The sequence below is a fragment of the Ciona robusta genome, chromosome 10 (genome assembly GCF_009617815.1).
Source record: "Ciona robusta chromosome 10, ASM961781v2".
Lineage (NCBI taxonomy): Eukaryota > Metazoa > Chordata > Ascidiacea > Phlebobranchia > Cionidae > Ciona > Ciona robusta.
This window is the reverse complement of record NC_143244.1, coordinates 7,894,359-7,910,236: the sequence shown is the minus strand read 5'-3', so window position 1 is coordinate 7,910,236 and position 15,878 is coordinate 7,894,359. Positions and strand designations below refer to the sequence as shown.

The window sequence follows — 15,878 nt, the reverse complement described above, 5'->3', positions numbered from 1 at the left end:
TGATAGTTTTGTGGTGCCTCAATTTTTGTTTAAGTTGGCTTTTGGTACAGATCAGGGTTTATAATGCATAATATATATAATGTATTTTGGTAATCAATAAAACTAAGTAAAATATAAAAACTTTGTTTCTAAAAACCCTATTTAACTATCATCTTCAATTTGTTTAACATTACCAATATCCAGGGCACAGTTGGCCCAGCATTCGGATCCATGTACAGCCCATGTCATCTTGGCCACGGTGGTGGTAACTCTGGCCAGCAATATAAAGGTGGCAGAGGTGGTGGTGCAGTTTGTATATCTGCAAGTGGGTATGTGGAAATCGATGGAATAATTGATGTCTCTGGTGCTAATGGAAATGTAAGGGATAGCACAGCTGGTGGTGGTGGTGGCTCTGGTGGAAGTATTCTCATTAAGTGCAACTCATTCAAAGGTTAGACTTATTCTTATCTGTCTAAATAAAATTCATTTTTGAGCCATAATAAAACAATGTCTCTCCCATAATATAGATGTTCATCTATTTCTGTAATGTTTTGAACCAGATTTAAAATGAGCGTTATGTTAACATATTCAAATTATCATCAATTCCAAATTATTATCTTCCAAGCTAAACTATTCATACAGAAATAAATTTATAAAGTGTAGGCTCCCTCTTTTATACCATGCTGTAACACATTGTGAGTGGCAGACGAATTCAAGTGGGCAACATGTGAGCCCCCTGTTATATCTCCTTGTTCACCAAGCCATAGTAAATAACATGATCACTCAACCACAACAATCTTCATTCACCCACAGACTATTTAAAGATGAGGTTCAATTAGTGCTTTGATTTTAACGTTGCTCGGCAAGCAATACTAAACAACCTATTTATTTATTTTTCTTCATTCATCCTCAGGCAGTGGAACATTGGTATCAAATGGTGGTACAGGAGCTGGAGGTGGTGGCGGTGGAAGAATTGCTGCTTGGTTCAAAAATTCCACATTTGTTGGAAAATCTTTTGCTCAAGGTGGTAAAGGAACATTTGAAAGTGGTGGTGCAGGTAACTGTGTCTTGTGTATTGTTTGACTTAATTGTTCTGACTTAATAGAAGATAATTTACACTAAAATGTGGGTTGTATGTTGTTATTGTATGTGGGTTTAGCAGCTACACTTTTATTTGACACTTTCACTGAGGTAGTTTTTACCTGTAGTATTTTTTATCGACTGTCTCTTTAAACAGCAAGTATTTCTATGTTGTAAAGCTGACAATTTTAGAACATAGTGTACGACCTAAAGTTGTAAACATAAAATCAATGTTATTTTTTTTCTCACAGGCACAATGTTGTGGCGAAAGCAAGTAGATGAAAGTGGTAACTTTACAATGACATCTTCACAAAACTATTATGAAGACACCCTGACAGTTGATAATGGAGCCAACCCACGATCCAGACACCGATATATCAACTTTGTTGACTTATTAGACCATGGTTCACAAGGATATGAGGGCGGAAGGTTTGTTTAATGGATTATTTGTTTTAATTTATAAAATAATTTATATATTTTAATTTATATATTTTTGTCCATACCGTGTTTAACTGAATTGTACTACATGGCTGCGAAAGAAAATGCAGTTGAAACTACAATGTACATTGTTTAGACAGAATTTAATTATCTGTTACCAATTAAAGCAGCGTTATGATGTTAAAATACAAAAACAAACATATGTTTGTTAAATTATTTATTTTAATTCTTAAAATGACATTTTCTTGATTATTTGAACATTGTTTAACTGGGATGTCTATTTATCTATTAAAATATCTTTATAACTTTCAAAAATAACAAAGCAAATTTTAAATCTTAAAGTTTATCTTAAATGTAGAAAAAGTTTTATAGTTTTTAGTGTAATCATCGTTTTGTTACTGCCGTTGGTTGATTAGAAAAAAATTAAAAACGATTTTCCTTTTTTTCGGCCTTATTAACAGTTTATAGTTTTTTTAAATATTTAATTTTACATCCAGGACCTTTATAATGGATGACAATGGTGCTGAGGATATAGAGAATGTTAAGCTTGTTTCTCTTGCAATGAATGGGCACGCCACACTTGCTTTATTCCCAACCACACAAAACATGTCTATGGAGATTGCTAGAAGTGAAGGGGATAGAACTGGTGTGCTGCATCTTGGGCATTATCAGGTGAAAGATGTCTCTGGCTTAGGGGTTGGCGTATTAGGCTTGGAACTTGAGGATATGATTGAAGCTTGATGCTGCTAACATTGCTTGATCCTGCTAACATAACATCAACTTTTCTAAAATATTTAAAATTTAATTTCTTAAAATGATATTGTGTAAACTTAGCATATTTATTGTACAATACATGTCTAGGTGTTATCTCTGTTATTTCTGAATAATATCACTGAAATTAGAGATGTTAATGTATTTTAATATTGACCAACTTTTCCAAAATATCCACACTATTTCCCAACCCACCCACAGAGCCTTGACGTATCCCTCCCATCTACTTCCCCTGAGTTAAAGTTTGGGGTTGAGGTTTATGAGAATGCTCACATGACAAGTGCGGGTACTTTGTATATCAACAAAGTTCATGTTGCTATTGGTGGAACATTGGATGGAGCTCATACCCTTGAAGTTGGTCATGGTGGAGTTTTGTACCTCATGTAAGATCAAGTCAAATATTTTTAATTTTTTAAAATTCTTTACAATAATTTTTTACTTTTGCTTCTCAATTTATATTTGCGAATCTTCTAGATATTCTTATAGGATCAAGTGCTCTGAAAATACAAATCAGACAAAAGTCAAATCCAACAAGTTGTATAATATAAGAGATATATTTTTTGCCAATTTGGCATCGTCATCTCTTGTTTAAACAGGATGTGTTGTCCCTAAAATCATCTAATTTTTTTTTCTTCAGGCCAAATGCAAATCTGAGCATCAACCATTCAATTGATTATGTTAGAAACAAAACTGAAGAAACATTGATTGTGTTTAAGAATATAGTCGTTCATGGTGGTGGTAAAGTGGTTGTGGGTGATGGACCTGAAGGGGTCGTGTTGAAAGTAAGTGGAAGTAAAGTTGCTCACGTGGTGACTCGTAAGCGAGCACGGGGTGTATGAAACAGAACACCTGTGTTATAACAACTGTCGTTTTCCCGCCATGCGAGGATGAATAAGTTACTTAGGTGGTAACTTGTAAGCAGGCATGAGGTATGTGAAACAGAACACCCGTGTTATATTGAATATCGTTACTTCTCAGAACAAGCACGCTTTAAGTTGCATAGGTGGTAACTAGTAAGCTGGCTCATGATGTTTCAACACCTGTATTATAACTCTTGCGTTCCCGTGACTACATGATAATAAACAAGTGGTGTTTATAATGGAGTGATCTAGATAACATTCATCCCCTACTAATTTCTTACAGGGCGAGTTCCTTCATCTACATGCAGGGTCTTTGCTACGTGGAGATAAATTAACTTTGGAAGTTACAAAGATTTTGGTTGAAGAAGAAGCAAAGATAAAGGTTAGATTTCACCAATAAAAACCTAAATCAGTAAACATACCATGTTAATATATTAAAGAACTGTTTTTTTGCTGTATTTTGACATATAACTCATAGCTCTGTCCCAACCAGTACTGCCCTTCCCCCTTCTTTTTGTCTGCTTTGAGCTGTTCTATTTACAATGCTGATTTTAAACTGACCATTTTAAATTGACCATTTTTATTTTTAAATTTTAAAAACTTTAAAACCTCTATATTCCAGGTCTTATGCAACCCACTGGTGTTTGAATGTCTTGGGAGGGGGATTTTGGTAAACAACCACCGTAGTTCTGGTGGAAGCCATGGTGGGGTTGGTGGGCCTGCTTCTACAGTCACTACAACTAATAGACAAGCAAGGCCACATGGAAACCTTACAAAACCACAAGTAAGCAACTTGACTTTTTTAATTATATATTACTGCTACCATTGTGGGTCCTTGAACAAGACACTTAACGGCAATTACAACTCACTTGCCAATGCCCCGCCTTGTTGGATAAATAAATTTAACTATTTGTGGCATTTACTCCTATACTATACATTACAAAAAGATGAAAACGTCCCCAAACATATTTACCTATTTGTTTGTTAAAGATAACCAAGGTTATTAATACATTCAATCTTACTAAATACAACTACTTTCCATTATGTAGAACTTTGGCGAAAGTGGTGGCAGAGGCCGCAGTCTGGGTGGTGGTATCTTACACATCATATCAGATGATATAACTATTGATGGATCACTGGTGGCATCTGGTCAAAATGGAGTTAGTTTTCTAGACCATGGCAAGAGATATCGTGGTGGTGGTGCTGCTGGTGGTTCTATTTATATACAAGGGGGAACATCAGTTAAAGGGACGGGTTATATTCAAGCGAATGGTGGAAAAGGTGAGATTGTTGTGTTGTAGGGGGCTGGGAATTCAAAGTTGTTAGTTGCTACATGTTAGACTAGTTAGAGGCTAGGTGTTGTATAATTTGGGTTGTTGGTTAAGGATTAGAAATTAAAAATTGACAGCTCCAAAACAACTGGTGACTCGTAAGTGAGCACAAGTCTATGAAAATACAACAACTAAGTTCCTAATTTTCCACACCATACAAGTTTATTCATATATCTAATTGATTTCTTGTACAGGTTACCCAGGTTCACAAGCTGGAGGTGGTGGTGGTGGAAGGATAGCCATCTCTTACACATCCACACTTGGGTCCATTGCTCCAATACAGATGGGAGAATCGTGGAGTGGCGTGGTTGAAGCTCATGGTGGTTATGCACCCTTCTTCCGCAGTGGTGCCAGTGGTACTGTTTATTATGAAGAAAACCGTTCTGGAACTATTAAGCGAAAACTAGTGGTAGACAACAACAAAAACCCAATAAAATCGGTAATTATAAACTGTTTTTGTTTAGTTTAAACAACTGGTTTGTTTTTCGTACTGACTTAATCATCCTATTAATTTGTTTTGGCGAAGGCAGTCAAAAAACTAAAATGTCCTCACAAAGATTTAATTTTGTGATAAAGCTGATTTATTTTTCACTAATTTATAAAATAATGTACAACTATGGTCTAAAATCGGCAAAGTGGTTACAGCGATCACTTCTTAACCAGAGCACACCTGGTTTGATGGCTGCAACTACGAGGTTATGAAACTTTTGAATTAATAATTTACCTTCATTCATTCATTCCCACAGCAACAAGAAGTGGTCACTTATGAATCCATAATGAATGCAATCGTAGCAACCACGTGGTTGGTGGTTGGACCTTCTATTCAACCTGACAATCCAAGTGATGAACAAACAGTTATATCTCAATTGAAGAGTGTCAGTGTATTTGATGAATTGCATGTACTTGGCGGAGCACGCTTAGCTGTTATCGCAACAGGTAATAAACTTACTGCTATAGAGATTTTTCCCTCCTTACCTGTAGCCTAGTATCTATGGGTTAGAGGCTTAACATTGCTGTCATTATGACTGTGTGTGCCTAGCCATCTTATAGTTATTAGTTACTCTGCCATGAGGGAATGTTAGTCATGATAATTACATTGTTTGAATTAAATTTTATTTACATAGTTTAGTTTTTAAACTTTAGATATATTTATGATGAATATAATATCTATGTTAGAACCATTCCCCAGACCCTAGTCTACTTCTCTGTTAATATATTTTATGTATATTTACATGGTGGTTTAAGATGGTGTTTTTAACTTCTGATATTTCCTTAGGCCAAGTAAATGAAGACGTCAACACTCTACAAGTCACAAACTTAGTTGGGGAGAATCCAAGGCTGACTAAACAACTGCCAACAATAAACTTTGGTAAGTAGTTATCTATATAAGGGATGTTTACATTGTGTGGCACATTAGACTGATGTGGTATTTAACAGAATCAGAGTGTGATGTTTTCACTAATTAATAATTATTTTTGAATAAGTTTTGGAATGCGTTATGTAAAGTTATAAAATTTATGGTTTTGTTTGGTGTGTTTACAACAGGTTCACAGCATGTAAGTCTTCCATTGGTATAACGGGTCAAAATGTGGCTTGAAACTTTTATTATTTAGCAAATGTTTGTTATCAAAAATGAAAAAATATTTTTTTATATATATGACACAAAGCTATACCCCTCTGCAAAGTTAACCCTTTTTCTTTGTATACATATTTTAGAATACAAATTAAGATATTTTATCACCCAGGTCCCTACCAGCATGTGAGCATACAAACTGCACAAAGTTATGTGAGCACTAACTTGCATGTCCACGAGAACGCACGCGTGTCGTTATCAACTCTGCTATCAAAAGACACGGACAACCCCACCTCCGTAGTGCTTGGTGCAAGGTTTATATTGGAAGGAAAAATGATTGGGTTTGGAAGTCTTAAGTTAATTGAAAGCTCTATAGAGTTTGGTGCAAATGGAAGGTGGGTGAAACAATTATTCCATCATCTCTTATAGGGAAAATAAGATTAATTAAAACAACGAAGAGAAGGCGATCTGCAAAAAGACAGTTATTTGAACTTCCTGTTAATAAACTTCTGCCAAATTGTCTTGAGTTATAACTATTTTCATTTATATTCATAATAACATTCATTATTATTTATAGTTTCTAATACAATAAAAATTTTATATTCTTAATCTTTTCATGGTATTTTATTTTTCCCCTTTATTAATAGTTTATCACATAACTTTCCAGATACACAAATAGAGTTGTAGATTCCAATGGAATTGCTCTTCAAGCTGATACTTTGACCATTGAAAGCAAAAGTTCAATTAAATTGCTGCCCGACAATCTATTGAAAGAAGGAGACAATGTTAATGTTGCTGCTGAAATATCTGTAAGTGATGCTGTTTTATATAAATACGCTATTCTATGTTGATAAAGTCGTGCCATTGATTCTATTTAGGCCAAAATTGCCCCATTAACCTGGGGCCTGGTGTGCTATATTCCTTTTAATAAACCAGTTAACTTAAAAGTGAGCATTTAAAAATCACAATGTGTGGTTCACAAAATGACACCCATTGTATAACTCTTTGGAGTTCCCTTATATAACTAAACTAAATGGTAAACAGATAATATTGACAATACTTTCCCAGGTCAACAATCTTGTGATCAAATCCCTTGGCAGTTTAGTAGGCAGGAGGTTGCATATTTCATCCACTGTTGATGTTCAAGTTGAGGTTGGTGGAGTTATTACTGTCGATGGGATGGGATATAAACAAGGGGAAGGCAGAGGTAAAATATATCTAACTTTCAAATTTTTATAAGTTATAGGTTTTATGCTATTCTTAACAAAATTGTTGCCTTTTCATGCTTTTCCATAGTGTGTGGCAATTCTGGCTTAAATCTCAGGTACCATGATGTGCCAAGATCTGTGGGACCAAACCTATATAGAATACTTCTCATACATTTTTTCCCAGCATACTACCAAATGCCGCCACCAGTGTGACCAGTTTGCATTATCTTAAACAGGTTCAAGCAAGTCTGACAGCTACAGATACAACGGTGGTTCCCATGGTGGTACAGGTGGTTTGGTGACTAACAGGATCTATGAAGACAACGATACCTACTCATCACCAACTAACTTTGGTTCTGGTGGTGGGGGTAGGTTTGGTTCAAATGGAGGCGGTGCAATTCGTATTCAAACAGGTTGGTGTGGCATTTATGTTTATAACTTTTAACGTCAAATTGAGGGGGGCTGTTTAATGCATTTATTAGACAGTATTTCTTTGTTTATTTTCCTTCCTCAATTATGTGTATCCAGTTTAACCTAAATTCTATTATATCTTTGTCCACTGAAGCTGTTTTATGATAATAAACAATAAAACAAACAGACTACTAGGTCTCGTACATCTTACATGTAGACCTGGCTTTATAACAGAAAATTATCACTATTTTATCCAATACTTTCCTGAAATATCCTTCTCACAGACATTAATGTAACATTTTAAATAATCTTAATTTGTTTCCTAATAATAACACACCACACAGCTACATTGTACAATGATGGCTTGATCACTTCAAGTGGAGCAACTGCTGTGGATTCCAACAGACAAGGTGCTGGTGGTGGTGCAGGTGGTAGCATATGGATACAGGTAAGATGAATAAAGTTGTATAACTAAGACATGGGTCTGTGATTAGTGTGCATGCTTGTGGCTGTAGGATACAAGGTAAGATACATTTAGTTTTCTCTGGCACATTTGCTTAGTGGTTTAGGCAATTGCAACAGAACCGGACAGTACCAGGTTCGATGCTCAGCTTTGCTACCATTGTTGCGAACGTGTTTGCTTGGCCGGGATACTTAACAGTAATTGCTCCAACATAGTGGTTACTAATTGGGTTGTCTAAATTATCAGCCATACGGAAAACAATCTCCTACAAAGTTATGTATCTGGTAACTCACATAGGTGCGTAAGATGTATGAAACCACCACATATAGTGCGACAACTGTGTTATAACCCGGAGTTTTCCCATAGTCAAGGGAAATTAAGATAAACATTAACAAATATTCTTTTCCAGGTTGAAACTCTTGGTGGATTAGGAATGTACAGAGCAAACGGTGGTAGAGGAGACACTACAACATCAGGTGGTGGTGGTGGTGGTGTTATATCCATCGTATACACCACATTATCAACTGAGGTAGCATTGGGGCAATTCACAGCCTACCCTGGCCAAGGATACGTACCTGGGGGTCCAGGTGTAGTGTATATATCATGTACATCACACGCTTCCCCTCCTACAACTGTGGTTCAACATAACAACCCGTTACTTGCCAAACTACCCAGCTATGGATACAAACAGATTGTTATTCGAGGTATTTTATTGTTTTAGTAAATTTTGTAAGTAAGTATAAATTGATTCAACCCAGTGGTCTTACATCAGCAATGCAGAAAAAAAAGCAATAAATTTATTACCACACAGAGAGTTGAATGCCGGTTATCTTGTTTATTCATTTATCACGCTTTATCACTATTTTTTGCTTTTTTTTGGTACAAAATACATATGTTAAAATCTTGATTCATCTTGTGTGAGTAATGTTGTTGGACATTCTATGCCATTTTGGTTCAAAATTGTTTTCTTTTTGTATTGCAACGTTTATTCTAAAATAAAAACAGTTTTATATTTTTTATATAAATTGTTTTGATCAACAGGGGCATCATGGCAAAGCATGGACAATGGTGGTTCGGCTGTTTTAGTTGGAGCTGCAACCATCGATGCTTTAATCTTTGTGGGCGCACCTTCAAAGTTAAAGATGGCTGACTTATCCAGTACCGACAACTTAGTTGATTTCTATGTGGAGAAAATATCTGCGCGATCTTACAACAACATTAGAAGTGACTTGTCATGTGTTGAGATAGGGGACAAACACAGGTCAGTATAAGATATATTGTAAATAAACAATAAATTAATATGAAGTTGCCACATTATTACCATGTACAAATTGAGAGATAAACATATTTTAAATACAGCTGCAGGTTTTAGTTTCAAGCTTCCCTGCAGAACTGTAATTAAGATCGCTACATTTTTTTATTAACGTATTTGCCCTGCACCTTTTACTTTGGTTACAAGCTTTTCTGAATTTCAAGGCCGGAGTGACACATTGGTAAAGCAAACTATTAGATTGATATAAGTTTGCAATATATTTTTTATTAGTAAAGTAAACTATTCCCCACAACAGGTTGTACCTTGAAACCCTATCATCCGTCACTTCAACATCCCAATACATTCTACCTCTTGATATCAATGTTGGTTATGGTTCAGTTCTAACATTGCCACAGTCCAAACCTACACTGCTGGTGGAAAATAACCGAACCATTACATGGTGTGGTGGAGTTAATGGGATTCAGAACCTCTATGTGTCAGATAATGGGGTTGTTTTGACGGATTATCCAGCGTTTAGTGGACTTGATCAAGAACAAAGAGGTTCGGAAACATTTTTACTTGTTTTGCAAAAACCAAGTTAGCTTGAGTGTGCCTTTTCACTGGAGTAGTAGGTTCAATGTGGGTGAACAAGACACAACGAAACTCACCATAGTTCGGAGGACAATAATGTGGTGTTCATATTTAGAAGATGAAAATTAAATAAAACAAAAAATTTATGTGGGTGATAATTCAGAAGCATGCGTAAAGTTTATGAAATAACGAACCCGTGTCGTAACTTGTAATTCAGAACATTAATTCAAAAACAATCGCTTAGTAAGTTTATTGCTTATAAAAATAGTTCAGTTTTAAATTATTACCTTTTCAGCTAAAATGTCTTTCCAGGCACAATCCAGTTACAAAAAGTCAAAGTTTTACAAGGAGGAAAAATATTGAAGTCGTCAACATGCGGAGCCAATCCATTCAACCAACGACTGCAACTCAACCTTGACGAGATTCAAGTTGACGACAACGATGATCAATTGCAATCATGGTTTGAAATAGATGCCACTAAGTTCTTACGACTCGGCAGTGACGAAATATTACAAGTCCCATCCAGCCCAGCTTGCCCACAAGGGGAGCTTGAACACAACCTGACCTCACCCTCACTTAATTGTCCAAACAACGAAGCGTGTAACTGGTGTTCTGCGTGCCCTGCTGGACAAATAAAAGCAGGAACTTCAAGGTGGGTTGCATTGAAATATCGTACAGAACTTTGTTATTTATCTTACCTAGTAAAAAAAATGTACAAAAGGATATAAATAAACACCATTATAATATCCAAACAAACTTAAAACAAAAGCTCTATTTTTTTTAACAAGAAGTGTACAGTTTAAAAGAGTATAAATTATTACAACATCAATTAATTTTACAAATAAAATAATATGATTTTAACAATTATATTTGTTTAGTTTGGATCAAACAAATATAGGACTGTGTTATTCATCTGAGATTTGCGATTACTCAACATTGTCTTTGACGTTTGGACAAAGTTGTAGCATGGAGGAGAATATGAATTACGAACAACTTGTGCTTTCAGATAATGCTCAGTATGTACTTTGTTTGTATTTATAATTATGTCTGTGTATATTTTGCTTCGACTTGATAATCAAAAATGGGTTGTCCAGGTTGAATAAAGAGTAAACAATTCTACACTAAAGTAGATTCTTAGCAACTCATAAGCAGGCATGAGGTGCATAAAACAAAAGACCGCCCTTGCCCCGCCATGCGAGGATAAATAACTTACGCTTAGTGTTTATGGCAGACTTTAGGCAAGAGAACCAAAAAAAACTTCTTTTTGGTTTAACAGCTTTATATTTTAGGATAACACTCCAGCCAACATCCAGTGCAAGATATTACGCTCGATCATTCATTAAACTTAAACCAGGAAGCCGAATTATGATCATATCTTCACATGTATGTGTTATTATATGTATATTTGATATATGTGTGTTTATACGACCGTTTGGATTTTGCCAAAACCATGTCAAACTTATTAGTTGTTTTGCAGTTAATACATTCTTGTAAAGTCTGACCTAAATCCCTAGGTGTTTGGGAAATAGACAAATTTTGTCATGAATCTTTAGGTGTGGAGGTAATGGGCATAGTCTGACCTTAATCCATAAGTGTTGGGGTATTGTACCAGTTCCTATTTCCCCTGGTGGGCTTTGGCATTAATTAAACAAATCTATTCTAATTTTATTTTCAGGATGTTACAATTGAAACTGATGGTGAACTTAAACTAGATGGAATAATTACATTCACCACTCCACAAGAAAGCAATGCTAGTTTAATTATAAGATCAGCTGCATTGACTGGTAGTGGACAGATACATTCAACCAATGTTGCAACTGTTTCTGTGGTTTTATCTGAAGCTCCACTTGCTGGGAATAACAACTGGCAGGCATTTACCGGCTTGTTTAAAAATGAAGGAGGTATTCTTGGAAGTTTTTATCCAGTTACTATAACTGTTACTAAATAGAAGTCTTTATCTGCTAGCTTTATACTTGGATGTTAACAGTACACCACACACAATTCAACCACAGTTCATAGAAATATTAGATACCACAACATAGAAAAATATAAAACACACACTGGTTGAGGCAAACATATGGTGACATAGAAAGTAGAATATACAACTTTATTACAAAAATAGAAACATTATAATAAAGCTGATTTTAACTTTACCAGGTATTACAATTGTTACTGAACCAAATGGAGCCCTTACCAGCAAACGAGTGATACTGAATGGTCCATACCTATATGAGGACGACATACCACTTGAAACATCTCATATCGTCTTGCTTAATGGAGCACGCTTAGTGATATCGTCGCGATCAGTTGATGATCCCGCTATCTCCAGCATTACTGGAGATGGGACCGGCACACTGGAAGTCCTGGGTATGTTGTTTATGTATTGTCTCATTATCCTGATTGGCCTTTAACCAGAGGGTATCTGGTTCAAAACTTGATGCTACCAGTATAATGTGTGTGCTACCCCAACCCAGTGGTCACTACTGGGATGTCCAAATTGTCATTTGTTAACCATTAGCATAGCAACTGCCGATATAATGTTAATAATGGTGTGTTTAAACTGTTTTCATATAGAAAAAATCATCCATTAAGCAAAGATGAATAACTTATACATATATCCACATTTTTGTGAATTTTCACTTGTTTTTGATCAGGTTTCAACACGCATCTGAATGTAGCTGGAAATGGTGTTTCGAAGACCGTTATTTCAGCACGGCTTGTAATTGGATCCAATGCAAGAGTTTCGTTTAAATTTTATGGCAACACACCACCTACTAATGCTGCTGTCTCTCTTTGGAAAGCGACTATTAATGGCCAGCTTGATGCTTCAGCCTTTGACATCCAGCGTGGTGGTGAAGTCAACATTGAAGATGGTGCTTCACTCTGTGTTAACAGCATCGTGCTTCTAAGTTCTTCCAAATTAAATCTGAAGGACGGCTCCCATGTTGGCGAATGCAGTGGCAACACATTGACAGGAGCTACTATTAAAATACCCGGAGACCTGACCCTGCATTCCTATTCAACATTGAGTTTCATGGGGATATCTACTGCAGATGATTTGGTTGTATCTATCACATCAAATGCTTCAATAACAATGAAGGATAATGCAAGGTAGATTATGTATACCTACTGGTTTCCTCTGTTGACAAGATTTATTTTAAAATTACTAAATACGGATCTCCTATAGTATTGTGCCAGAATTTTTTTATTCAAAATTGTAAAAAATATTTAAAAAACATGTTTTTTTTATTATATGCTCAGTCTTAAACTTACATAGTCAGTTTTGTTAATTTTTTTTCATCTAATATTTGAATAGAATAAATTTTAATAAATCGTAACTTTCTTCCTAGATTACTAACATCAGCTGCAAACCATAAACCACATGGGATAAGCTTGGTTGGGCAAACCATCACCATTGATGCTGGAGCTTTGGTGGCAGCGGATGGTTCATCAGAAGATCCCACGAGGACCATAGTCGGCAACCACCAGTTGTTAAGCATTGAAGATGCGGCTTCAACTGATGGAACATTCAGAGCAGGAGATGGTGGTTGGGTGCAAATGGTGGCGCAAGATAATGTTCATATTGGTGGAAATGTGTCCGCAAATGGAGCAGGTGAGTTTGAATGAATGTAACTTGTTTCTCTTGGCGGGTGGTCGTTATAACACAGTTGTTTTACCCATGCCTGCTTAAGAGTTACAACTTATGTAACTTTGTAAGTATATGTAACTTATTTAACATTGTGGGGCAATAACAGTTATTATAACACAGGTGTTTTGTTTCATTCACCTCGTGTTAGTCATCTACTCTTAACATGTGGTTTAATTTTATGGTAATGTTTAATTACTCCTGTTTACATTTTTGTATTCTTCCTATATTTTAATAGCTGATGGTTCTTTCACTGGTCGTGGTGGCAGCATTTCCATTAAAGCAAGATCCATATCTGGACATGGATTTATAAATGCTTTGGGTGGGGATGCCTTATCACAAAGTGAGAATGGTGGATTTGGTGGTCGAGTTGAGATCAATGTTGATGGCACACTAGAACAGTTCACTGGCAGCATCACAGCATATGGGGGCTGCGCATATTCAACTTGCAATTTAAGGTATATTTTGTTTGGTATTGCATTATTTTTTTAAGGTATGTGTTTTATTTTTATATTTTCCTTAATTTTTCAATAAAACAATAAATTAATTCTATGTCAGTCAGGTTTACATATTTCAAAATTAATGGCAATTTCTTTATTTTTACAGATCTGCTTCTGGTATCATATACATGTCATACTTGTCAAGTTTTGGCAGCCAAATAACAGAACTAATCTTCAAGAACGCATTGCCCAATTTATTCGACACAACTGCTCCAACTGAATGCCCATCAACAGATTTATTCTACACTAATCTACATCTCAAACCTACATTTGCAAAGAACGGGGTTATTTCCTTCTCCAAAATTTCTGTGTTAGGTCAAGCTAGAGCTGTGCTAAGTGTAGCAGACAGCACTTCAAGTATTTCAATCCAGTCCAGCACACTTGTTGGTGACCAGACAGGCCAGTTGGTCGTGCCTAGCAATCTTACACTGGAAATCAAAAGCGCAGTTGATGCTAGAACAGATTACATTCTACAATGTTCATTACGTGTTGATGAAAATGCTACAGTGGTTCTACCAAGCAGAGTTCGTGCCACACACACCACAATTCACACATGTGGGGTTGAATATGATTTGGAATTGCGAGGAAAATTAGTTGGTGTAACGTCCCTCACTATGGGAACAAATGCTGCTTCTTATGTGGCAGAAACCGCATCTATTGTGGTATTCAAGAATGATGTAAACGTTGCACGAAAAATATCACTAACTTCTCTTACACTGCTACCCTTTGCATCTCTTAGTTTGGGAGTTGAATTCACTGGGGATCGAATTTTAATATCGGGAAACTTTAACTTGGAAATTTTCAAGTTTTTGGATTTGCGCCACGGTTCTAAACTGGTGTCCTCTGATTTGAAGATCACTGCACCCAATGTGACGCTTGCGTATGCCAGTCAGATACTTACTAATGGATATGGGAGTAAGGCTGGGCAAGGGTTTGGTAGTCCCACAGTCAATAGAAATTATGGTTTAAGAGGTGGCAGCCATGGTGGGTGCGGAGGTTCAGAGGAAGAACTTGGAAGATTGAAAACCTCAACATGGTGCGAGGTGTATGGGGACATGAGGAACACTCAAGTAGCTGGCAGTGGTGGTGAAGTCCAGGGTAATGTTCAATGCAATATAGCAAGTGATGCTATGTGTGAGAGTAAATTGAAGTATGGTTCTGGTGGTGGCGTTATTTACATCGAAGCCAGTTTCATTAGACTTGATGGAGTGGTTGCAAGCAATGGAGAAGATGGATTCTCATCATCAAGTTATAAAGTTGGTGGAGGAAGTGGGGGGTCGGTGTTAATTAAGGTTGATACTTTAAGAGGGGTGGGTCGATTGGAAGCTGTAGGTGGAAACGGTGTGGTTGATAGTGTTGGTGCTGGTGGTGGTGGAAGGATATCAATAATATCACCTCAATCACTCCTATTTACTGGCACATATGCAATGAATGGTGGAAGCTCTTCAACTGAACAAGCTGGTGGAGCAGGAACCGTTTACTTAGAAGACAAGCAAGCTAAGAAGGGATTCACTGTGAAGACCAAACATACCGTTTTGATTGTGGACAACCGCCCAGTTTCTGCTGCGCATATTGGTGAGTAGTCTTCTATATTCTTATCCGGTGCCATGGCTCAGTAGTTAGTGTGCTCCCATTATATCCAAAGGCTTCTAATCGGGCATGGTGTATAAGAGGTGGGTTTAGCCGCCAGATTTTCTTTGACCCTTTCATAAAGTAGTTTTTACCAAATGCATATGTTTTAACAACTGTCGTTTTGCTGCTAATTCTCTCTCTTC

The 15,878-nt window shown here is 36.4% G+C and overlaps 1 protein-coding gene across 2 annotated transcripts in view; it reads left to right on the top strand.

Annotated features, from left to right (window-relative positions):
- The window catches only part of LOC149730410 (uncharacterized), a 93,441-nt gene that overhangs the window by 14,337 nt on the left and 63,226 nt on the right, over positions 1–15,878 (top strand). For both annotated transcript variants that reach the window (XM_089887363.1, XM_089887362.1), the window contains exons 32-60: positions 184–430; positions 893–1,036; positions 1,311–1,488; positions 1,995–2,169; positions 2,470–2,651; positions 2,906–3,050; positions 3,412–3,510; positions 3,751–3,912; positions 4,178–4,409; positions 4,654–4,898; positions 5,206–5,395; positions 5,736–5,828; positions 6,205–6,427; positions 6,700–6,841; positions 7,101–7,239; positions 7,477–7,653; positions 7,996–8,099; positions 8,524–8,818; positions 9,156–9,375; positions 9,683–9,927; positions 10,270–10,609; positions 10,836–10,973; positions 11,247–11,340; positions 11,633–11,858; positions 12,115–12,324; positions 12,612–13,068; positions 13,308–13,570; positions 13,842–14,061; positions 14,210–15,678. In XM_089887363.1, the coding sequence (XP_089743489.1) occupies positions 184–430; positions 893–1,036; positions 1,311–1,488; positions 1,995–2,169; positions 2,470–2,651; positions 2,906–3,050; positions 3,412–3,510; positions 3,751–3,912; positions 4,178–4,409; positions 4,654–4,898; positions 5,206–5,395; positions 5,736–5,828; positions 6,205–6,427; positions 6,700–6,841; positions 7,101–7,239; positions 7,477–7,653; positions 7,996–8,099; positions 8,524–8,818; positions 9,156–9,375; positions 9,683–9,927; positions 10,270–10,609; positions 10,836–10,973; positions 11,247–11,340; positions 11,633–11,858; positions 12,115–12,324; positions 12,612–13,068; positions 13,308–13,570; positions 13,842–14,061; positions 14,210–15,678 (7,054 nt within the window). The remainder of the gene's footprint in view (positions 1–183; positions 431–892; positions 1,037–1,310; positions 1,489–1,994; positions 2,170–2,469; positions 2,652–2,905; positions 3,051–3,411; positions 3,511–3,750; positions 3,913–4,177; positions 4,410–4,653; positions 4,899–5,205; positions 5,396–5,735; positions 5,829–6,204; positions 6,428–6,699; positions 6,842–7,100; positions 7,240–7,476; positions 7,654–7,995; positions 8,100–8,523; positions 8,819–9,155; positions 9,376–9,682; positions 9,928–10,269; positions 10,610–10,835; positions 10,974–11,246; positions 11,341–11,632; positions 11,859–12,114; positions 12,325–12,611; positions 13,069–13,307; positions 13,571–13,841; positions 14,062–14,209; positions 15,679–15,878) is intronic.